Source organism: Artemia franciscana, chromosome 3, assembly GCF_032884065.1.
Source record: "Artemia franciscana chromosome 3, ASM3288406v1, whole genome shotgun sequence".
NCBI classification, from domain to species: Eukaryota; Metazoa; Arthropoda; class Branchiopoda; order Anostraca; family Artemiidae; genus Artemia; species Artemia franciscana.
In genome coordinates, this window is record NC_088865.1 from 45,336,562 (window position 1) to 45,347,370 (window position 10,809).

Consider the following 10,809-nt stretch of genomic DNA (forward strand, 5'->3'; position numbering starts at 1 on the left):
AACATTAAATCTCTTTTCATTTAATAATTGAAATTTCAATTCTAGCGAAAATAAACGAATGGTCAATGAAGGAAACAAAATTGTTTGAAACTTTCATCTAATGTTGTTACGTTTTTATTCATCAATAGCTAGCACTTCACTTTACACTGAACTGATCTTTCAGAAGCTTTGAAGAAGATCAATTGGCTATTTTCAAATCCCTGGAGTTAAGTCTAACAAGTAGAGGTATAGATGGAAGGGCTTGCCTTCTAAGGTCAATTTGTGAGCTACAGAAATATCCCATTGGACATATGAGTCTTGCTGGGGAGATACTTACCATACTTCTCACGTAAGTAGAAATAACTACTTCCTTATGAAAAAGAAGTGCATTTTGAACTAAAATTGGACGAAAAAAATCTCTAATGAGTCTGCAATAGCTAATTTTTGACTTATATCAAACAAGTATGTTGCCTCCTGGGCTAATATATATATACATATATATATATATATATATATATATATATATATATATATATATATATATATATATATATATATATATATATATATATATATATATATATATATATAACAAAAAAAACAAGTTTTTTTTAACTGAGAGTAAGGAGCAATATTAAAACTTAAAACGAACAGAAATTAATCCGTATATGAAACGGGTTATCCCCTCCGCAATCCCTCGCTCTTTACGCTAAAGTTTTTAATTGTTTTAAAAAGTAGAACTGTGGCAAAGAGTCAAACCTTAGCATAAAGAGCGAGGGATTGCGGAGGGGACAACCCATTTCGTATATGGAGTAACTTCTTTTCGTTTTAAGTTTTAATATTGCTCCTTACTTTCAGTTAAAAAAAACTAGTTTTTTTTAATTAATTTCTGAACGTTTTGAATTAATGCATGTTTGATTTTAGCTCTTTGCACATAAATTATTAAAATGAAATTTGTATATTTATTATTTTTTTGGCTAAATGGCTTTCTCTTAGTTTTGATCTGAAGATTTTGAGAAATAAGGGGTGGGGAAGGAGGCTTAGTTGCCCTCCAATTTTTCGGTTACTTAAAAAAGGAAACTACAACTTTTCATTTTTAAGAAACGATTTTATTAGTATAAAATACTTAAGTATTTTACGTATTAAAGTATTACTTAAGTATAACTTAAGCGTAACGTAAGCGGAAAAAAATTTCCGCTAATTTTCGTCTTTATTGAGGTTCCCTTATCTCTCTCTACATACCCGATAAGTTAGACCCAATCAGAGAAAACAAAACGTGATTGACCTCTCTCTGAAAGCCATGTAAGTTTGAGCCAATCAACGCAGATGTTAAATTTTGATGCTACGAAATCTCAGAATGCTTGAAACCACAGAGGTCCACTCAACCCAGTCTAAATACTTTGTAAGTCTTAAACCTATAAGAAAAAGAGGAATTTTAGACCAATATATGGATACCAGGAATTGATGTAAGAAAAATTGTTTTCAACTGCTTTATAGTCAAATTTATATGTTATATTTTTACCTTTTAAAAATTGTTTTCTCAACTGCTCATTTTATTGCTTTTTTTAGCAGTAAAGTCTTAAGACGGAGAGTCCGAAAAAGTTCAGTTTTACATCGTACTAAAATGTAACTGCTGATTGTTATTTTTACATTAGTAGAGTATTTAAAAGCTTTCCTTTCAGCAAAACTAACCTAAAGTATATTTCAAAAAGAAGTCACATTTCACCATCCACGTCATTTCCTATGATGTGTGGTTGGTCACAAGGACTAAGAGAAAAAGTATCTTTTTCAAAACGACTAGAATCGATATAGCCTATATATTTTTTTTTTCAGATACCTTTCAATAATTAAGGTAATAGTGACCTTGTGGAAAACTCATTTTAAAATGGATTTAGTAATACCTATATATGGCTTCAGAAATTCCGAAATAAGAAAAACATTTTTGAAACCTTTTTTGGTCCAACATATTTTTCTCTTTTTTAATTATGCTTCCCTTGGTTCATTGGCCTGCAGCTTCAAGTTTCAATCTGATCAAGGGAATATTGCCCCAACACCCATTCCTTCCTCGAAAAAACATTTGGCATCCTTGACCCACGCAACTATCCTTGAACCAATGGGAAAATATCTTTAACGGCTCGAACCATACTTTAGCTTGGGACTGTATCCCCAAACTGTTCTTTATTTTTCCCGTGAAATTAAGGCCTTCTATTCTAATCTTTTCAGACAATTTTCTTGTACTTTTGTCAGTCCAACGTCTACAAAAGTTCAGTTTTGATTGTGAGTTCATTTTGTGACCACATTTTTACTCTATAATTACCTTTCAATAAAGTAAGGGCTCTACCTGCGTGATTTTTCCTCGATACATTTATAATCCGATTGTCTTACTTAACCGCTATTGACAGTTTTTTTTAAACTTGAATATAGATGAAAAAATTGAACACTAAATTCCCTGGGATTAAGTGACTTAATAAGTACAGAGACGTGAAGAAATAGATTCAATTAGCGGGTTAACATATCTTCGGCAGCTATACAAGAAAAATAGTAAATTGTATTAAAAAAAAACCTATCTGGCAAAAAAAAGATCAGATTCGTCGAGTTTTTTAATTTTGTAGAAGGGAGCGGGAACGGTACAGAAGCGCTGTAGTACTGGCCTCGTTTTTTTGCTGAAACTGCTGGAGATAGTTGCACTGGGTCGCGCACTTCCCATTCTGTAAGAGAAGTAAGTAGTTTGTTGCAACTTATCTCCTTCTTGAATGGGAACTAACTCGGGAGAGATAAAATTAATATAAAATCATGTCTTTGAACTTGATTTTTCATGCTAATAAGGTGAGAAATGCAAGCAATGATATTGTTTCAAGATCTGTGCAGTATTACAAGCCCAATATACTGTTAACAGCCAAGAAAATCCTTTGGCCGCTAGCTGGCATGATTATTCTTGCTTCTGATCATGTAAAGCCACAGTATATTGTATCCGATTTGATAAGGGCTATTCGACATTGTGACGAAAAGAAACCTACGCTACCCAAGTTTGTAATTTACGAGCTCCAGGAATTGCCAATGATCCCTGGTAAGATTACTGCCACCCTCACCATGAAATTAAATGAAGTCTCTAATGCTGTTGATGATACCAAGGAACACGTAACTTCATTGAAACTTCAGCATGAAAAAGTGCCTCGGGGTTCCTCTCATGTTTATCAAAAGAAACTTACATACTCAGCACTTCTGAAACAAGGTTTCAAAAAGCTTTTCTAGTGCAAGGTTTATCTTGAGAGCTTTGCTGATGGTGCTTATTGTTCACACATGCTAGACTTGAAGCCTTTGCAAAAAGAGTGGCGGATTTGACTTGATGACAAGAAAGCTGCGACTACTCTTGTTAATACCATGAAAGATGCACAAATAAAACCCCCCTTGCACTTTGGTATTGTACGCCACATTCCTGGTGATGCCACGGACTTGGATCTGTGCAATATAATTGAGAATGGTGTGAAAGCAGAAAGGATACGAAAAAAACGTTAGCTTTTCGAATCCTTTGACCTTCGGATATGAGAAACATCGAATTCAGGAGTAGAAATTTTTACCAACGCAATGTTATAATTTTCGACAGCACGGGCATTCAGCTCAAACCTGTTAAGGGTGTAAGATGTGCATTGTCTGGTTCTGATGACCATCCCTGCTATAGTTTAACATATCTAGTATCAATGAAGCTAATGGGAAATAAATGGTAGCTCCTCAGCTGAAGGTGTTCTAGTGGAATATGAATGTAAATGAAATTGAAAAATTGCCCTTTCTTGAAAGTACACTATGCTGTAATGATATGATATGCTTACAGGAGCATTTCCTGATAGCTTCCTCTGTCTCTCAATTAAAATTAACTGAATGTATCCAACTGTTTTATTTGCCTGCTGTCTGTTCAGGAAGAGGGAGGCCATCAGGCGGGGTTGCAATTCTTGTCAACCCTGGCCTTGCCACCCAGCTGGTCGGTGAAGACAAACCAGCTGTGAAAATTGGGGATACTTATGTGTTCTTCATCTATCTTCCACCCGACAACCATGGTCTTGCCTCAAAAGAGTAATTTGCTGCTGCATGTGCCAAACTAGTCCACTCTGTCAGAGAATTTTTAGATAAGCATGGTCAGGTGATCGTTGTGGGAGACTTTAATAGCGATCTGAATGATAATGCTAATGCAAGGATTCAAATCCTTTTACCCGCTTTTGCTGGTCTATAACCTATCTTGAACGATTGCTTTTTCACCTATGTCCATAATTGAGGCTGTAATAGCTCTTTGGTTTTCTTTCTTTGCTCTAACAATATAAAAGCGCTCGATAATTGTCCAGTTGGCACCGGTATATCAGTTTCTGATCATTTCCCCATTACCTGCCCATTCGAAGAACCTCATGTTTAGAATAGGTCTCCAAGCAAAAGAAAGTGGTATTCTAAGTCTGAATAGAACACAATTGACTTAACTTCATACGCAAGTACTCCATACAGTATTTTGATGACAATTAAAATATCATCCTAGCTCCTTCAGCAGAATGCATATATATTAGCTAGTGAAAAACATATTCTGTTAAACCTATACTGTTCTGAGCATGCCCATGCCAGGCGATGTGCAGAAGCTGCTGCTGTACCTAGACGTAAATTATTCGTTGCATCTGAAGTTCCTAGATGGTCTCTTATCCCTGAGCTTGTACGAGCATATGAAACTTCTAAATTTTGGTATCATATTTGGAATGGTTGTGACAGACATCAGTTTGGTGTTGTTATTGACGTTAGAATTTATACTAAGCATAATTTTATAGCATGATACTAAGCATAATTTTAAGCAATATAGGTAAATATAGTGATAGGCTGTTGAGAACCCTAATGAGATATGGCGGCTCATTAGCATCATGAATACCGTATGCGAGTCAAATGACTATACCTCACCCTCTGAGCAAAAATGGGTCAAATATTACACAAATGAGTCCTCGCCCCCCGATACTACTTTACAAGATGAATTTTCCTCAGCGCTGGATATGGCCTTGGGTGATTATGAATCTCGTCCAGGGTTCATGATAACCCTAAGAAAAATTAGTCAATGTATTGTGAAACTTAAAAACAAATATTCACGTGGAATTGACCATTGTGGCATTCATCTAGTACATGGACATTTAAATTTCTTACACCTTCTGGGAATATTGTTCTAGATTAGATAGTAGTGGGTTAGTTTCTCATGTTTTTGTGCTGGTGTTGTGAACCCTGGTCTTAAGTAAGGAAAATATAAAAATAAGTGTAGTTCATACCAAACTATAACTGTTTCAGCAGTATTATGAAAATTATTAGAGCTCTTAGTTATTGAGAAGATTACCCGAGTTCGTTCTATATTGGAAAATCAGTTTTGTTTAAAAAAATGCTACAGCCGTGAACATATTCACCAAGTTATTGCAAATGTTCTGTTAGACGCGGAGGAAAATAAGGATATTGTTATTACGACTGGTCACGATGTATCACGGGTGTTCGATTTGGGGATACATCCTTAGTCACTGCTTCGTGTAAGCCACCGTCCGCTTGATAGCTCAATCGTACGTGGCTACAAACCTATGTATAGCAAACTTCATGTTTTTGTCAAAGTGCCTGCTCAAAAAAAATTTGTTGTTTCAAAAGCTATAATTCGTGTTTGGAAAGGTATTAGGCAGGGAGGGGTATAATCACCTCCATTTTATAATACTGTGCTAGAGGCCCAGAAAAGTTCATACATCGTTTATCTTTTGAGGCCTTGATTTGTCATATTTAAGTTACACTGACGACGTCTTGAACCTTAGTCGGACCATTTCTGGTATCTAGGAAAATTTTAGATTTTATGCATCGAATATTGGAAAATAGGGCTTGAGTCTAATGCTGAAAAGATTGAAGTTGTGTCAACTACTATGTCACGCAATCGGCCCGTCCCCGATATCGTTTGTCTTTATGGTCATCCTATTAAGCTACCGCCAAGCATAAATTACCTTGGATTACTCATTAGAAGTGACTTAAAGCATATTTGACCACTTTTATTATAATTTCTAGGTGCAAATCTTCACAGTGCATGCCACCTGCTTGTTCCTCGCAAAGCACGCTATAAAAGAGGAGTGCTTTCTAAACTTTATGACTCGTTTTCTGTGTCCCATTTGTTAGCTTTGGCACCTTTTTGGAATGTTTTTCGTACGTCTGACCAAGGACCTTGTCCTTCAATTTTTTTTGTTACGCAAAGTTCCTACTGTGTTTACCTCTGTGGGCCAGAAACGGGCGTTTGTATATGGAGTTGTCGATGAATTTGCGTATTCCAGAATTTGCGTATTCCGGAATTTGCGTATTCCGGAAATTGCGTTTTCCGGAATTTGCGTATTCCGGAATTGGTTTACTATCGTCGCGGAGCGTAGCTTATGCTTTGAACGGAATTTGGACGCATCAAATAGTTTACTTATTGCCATTTTATAAATGTTTTTCCTTTTGAAGTTGCTTCTGTTTCCTTCTTTTTTCCCTTATATGCTCCATTGTGTGTTTATTGGGTTAATAAAGTTTCGTTCATTAATCAACGTTTATTTTCTTCCTTTTTTTGCTAATTGGGGTCTATTTGGCCCAAGTAATTTCACAAACAAGTCTGAAGTCTACACAATTTTTCCGGCCCATTTTAAAGAGGCCAACGTACTAAATCTATGTTTCATTTTACATATAATAGGGCCCTTTTTGCCAATAAAATTCTTTTGTAATTTCCATATTTTGTTGGCCTAATCTACCATTTTCATGTTTTGATGAATTCATGAATCTCTCCCAAGGGAAAAAAAAATGAGCTCTTATTCACTTGCAGTGCAGTATATATCAAGTCTATGTAGAAATAATTGGTTTTGTTTCAGGCCAAAGAGGGGCAAAAGGGATTTCCTGCATTCCTATTTAGATGCCCAAAAACTTGGTCAAATGGAAAACTCGACGCTTATAACCTGTGAAGATCATTATTCGAAGTGTCCAGTGTCATTACTTAACCTTTTGAAAAGCTGGAGCGAAGCTAAAAGTGCAATTCCAAATAAGCGAGAAGTGAGAGAAGATGGAGAAGACAATCCGTGTCAAAGAGGAACAGAAGTACCAATAGAATACAGCTATTTAATGCATTCAGATTAAAATGAAGGATCATCCATGATAACATATTGATTATTTCAATGTTTTTGATTTTTGTTTCCGCAGCCGAGCTAACGTGATTTCTTTTTTACTATTTACTATGATATTTAGTTTAAAAATTCATATTAATCTATCAATAAATTTTTACAGGATGATTTGTCTAAAATTACTAGTATGTTTGATCCTTTGTGATTACAAATAGTAACTAAAATTAACACCATAATAGTTTTTAAATATGAGTTAAATTATTTTATTAACTTACCAAGGATAATTAAGTAAAAGCTCATTATTTTAATTGGTCAAGTAGAATTTACAATGTCGTATATATATTTAAAAAATTAGGAAAAACATGAATTAAATTTTTAAAGAAAAAGACTTCTATTTACGGAAATTCAGTTATAGGCATTAGTGGGTCCCAGATTAAAGAAAAGGAAACATTGATGAAAACTAGGAATCAGTGTATGCGAATTTTTAATTTTACATAAGAAGTGAGTTGCCATGTTTATTTAATTACTTAGCTTTTTTAATTTCAGGATTAAACGTGGCAAAACTGACGAATTCCTGGTACTGCCCAAACAACCTAATAATTTTCCAAACAACCAAGATAGAAATCTTGGATTTTTTTTGTTTATGTCCATGGTACATTAAGTGTTAAAATTGTGTTTTAAACATCAGTCTTTACTTTTATATCTATTGCCACTGTTTATCAAACAGATGGTTTGAACGAACTAACTAAGGAGTGACTCGTCCCAATTGTAACTGAAACTCTAAAAAACGCAATTTTGATAATAATCGATACATGAAAAGAATTGACTTTTTATCCAGATTCCAAATAAACAAGAAGCATTAAGTTTTAATATATCTATCGAAAATTATAAATCTGAGAAAATTTTGCCTTATTTTCAAAAAGTGGAGGGGGAATACCTCCCACAAGTAAAACCTAACCTGCCTTATTTTTGAAAAAAAAAGTCCCCAAAAAAGTCATAGAATACCCCTACAAGCCAATGCTCTTAGAAGATCGAGATAGGGCTCATTTAAAAGGCAATTAAAGGTTCTAGTGCCATTTTCAAGTGAACAAAAATATGGAAGGCAACTAGCCAAAACATAGTTTGACTTTTTTATTATCTTATTCCATTGATAGTTTTACTTTTTTATTATCTTGTCCTTGATTCTGGTTGATAGAGAAGCATCGCCAATTGCTGAAAACCATGTTGTGACCGAGATGGGTCCAGGATTGAACACAGCCACCGTAAATACTGAAGGACCCAGGAACTTCTTGCTGTCCAGTTGTAATGCGTCTTAAGTGCTTCGGTTTAGACTTGAGAAGATGTGTTGGCCCCCGTTCTTCACTGGTATTTGGGACCATTACTTTTTCTGATGCAAAAATAATTTCAATGACTTAAAGAATGTGAAAATTAGAAATTAAAATATTACGACGTTACAAAATAAGAATATAGTTACAACAATACAGTGTTAGGTCATAAAATGACCCATAAATTAATATAGTATCTACGTGATGGCAAGACAGCAAACCTATTTGATAATGTTATCAAACAGTTTGTGGTAACAAACTGTAAGTAGGAAGTGACTTGGCTCATTAGTAACAAAAAAAAGAAATCGGAATTTTGATACGAAAATATATATCAAAATAATCGGCTTACTAAGCCAATTTCAAATATGTAAGTTTCATTGTGTTGCGAGAGCAACGCTTTGGTTTTTTTTTTTTTTTTTTTTTTTTTTTTTTTTTTTTGTTCCTAGGACCCCGATTTCAGCTTCTTCCTAGAAAGTGGTAAGGGTCTAACCTCTACAGTTCTTACGAAAAGTGTGGGCCTTAAGCAAGATTGATAAATATGACTTCGCATTTTGGGAAGCTTCGTAGAACTCTTGCCTGGGGCCAAAAAGGATGGATTTTGCCTGTCCCTGAGCCAGAGCTTATACACTCGAAGGAAGCTTATATAAATGTAGAGGATGTGTAAACCAAATTTTCACTCTTTGGTTAATAAGTTGAAAGTGCCTGAACTATCAAATACCTTTGGTTCTCAGTTTTAAAGATTATAAGCGAGGATTCAATTTTGTTGACAGAAGAGCTTTGGCAAAGGTCTTATCCTTTTATGGTATACCAGAAAAATATATTAAAGTGATTAGTGTTATGTACGATAATAACACTTCCGTGGTAAAGCTAGGAAATGGGGTTTCCTAGCAAGATTGATAAATATGACTTCGCATTTTGGGAAGCTTCGTAGAACTCTTGCCTGGGGCCAAAAAGGATGGATTTTGCCTGTCCCTGAGCCAGAGCTTATACACTCGAAGGAAGCTTATACAAATGTAGAGGATGTGTAAACCAAATTTTCACTCTTTGGTTAATAAGTTGAAAGTGCCTGAAATATCAAATACCTTTGGTTCTCAGTTTTAAAGATTATAATTTTGTTGACAGAAGAGCTTTGGCAAATGTCTTATCCTTTTATGGTATACCAGAAAAATATATTAAAGTGATTAGTGTTATGTACGATAATAACACTTCCGTGGTAAACCTTGGAAATGGGGTTAGCAGCTGGTTTCATCTGTAATCAGGAGTTAGGCTAAGTTGTGTTTTATCCCCCTTTATATGGATCATTTTGATGGACTTTGTCTTAAGGAGCACAGGAAAGTCAATGTGAGACCACTGAATCAAATGGGGAGGAAAAACTCTCCTGAACTTTGATCATGTTGATGATTTGTGCATCCTAGGTAAAAGTGTGAGCAAAATGAACGAACTTTTAGAGGTTTCGCGAGTTCAGGGTGCTTTAATAGGCCTAGAAACTAGTTTTAACAAGACTACATCACTAAGGCTAGGAATAAGTCAAGATGAAAAGATAACCTCTGGTAACAAAACGATTGATATGGTGGACAGCTTTATTTACTATGGTAATATTATCGGTAAAGACGGCAGGAGCAGTGAAAATGTCAAAAGCAGAATAGCCAAGGCACAGGGTGTTTTTCAGTTACAAAAACTTTGGAAGGATAAAAAGATTGAGTCTGCAAACAAAGATTATCAAACAGTTCGTGGTAACGAACGTGGTAACGACCCGGCTCAATAGTAACCAAAACTAAAAAAAATTGAATTTTGATAGCAATAGCTACATCAAAAGAATTGCTTTTTCATGCTAATTTTAAATATATAAGTTTAATCAAGTTTAGTCTTACCCATCAAAAGTTACGAGCCTGAGAAAATTTGACTTATTTAAGAAAATAGGGAGAAACACCCCCTAAAAGTAGTAGAATCTTAACGAAAATTATACCATCAGATTCAGCATATCAGAGAACCCTACTGTAGAAGTTTCAAGCTCCTATCTACAAAAATGTGGAATTTCGTATTTTTTGCCAGAAGACAGATCACGGGTGCGTGTTTATTTATTTGTTTTTTTTTTTTTTCTTTTTTCTTTTTCCCAGGGGTCATCGTACCGACCAAGTGGTCCTAGAATGTTGCAAGAGGGCTCATTCTAACGGAAATGAAAAGTTCTAGTGTCCTTTTTAAGTGACGAAAAAAATTGGAGGGCATCTAGGCCCCCTCCCACGCTCATTTTTTTCCCAAAGTCAACGAATCAAAATTTAAGATAGCCATGCTGTTCAGCATAGCCGAAAACCACAATAACTATGTCTTTAGAGATGACTTACTCCCCCACAATCCCTGGGTGAGGGGCTGCAAGTTATAAACTTTGA

General features: G+C 35.1%; 1 protein-coding gene across 2 annotated transcripts in view; it reads left to right on the forward strand.

Moving 5' to 3' along the window:
- The window catches only part of LOC136025319 (uncharacterized), a 39,817-nt gene extending 32,552 nt beyond the window's left edge, over positions 1 to 7,265 (forward strand). For both annotated transcript variants that reach the window (XM_065701226.1, XM_065701225.1), the window contains 2 exons: positions 164 to 328; positions 6,852 to 7,265. In XM_065701226.1, the coding sequence (XP_065557298.1) occupies positions 164 to 328; positions 6,852 to 7,113 (427 nt within the window). In that variant the 3' untranslated portion in view covers positions 7,114 to 7,265. The remainder of the gene's footprint in view (positions 1 to 163; positions 329 to 6,851) is intronic.
- Positions 7,266 to 10,809: the final 3,544 nt, after the last annotated feature.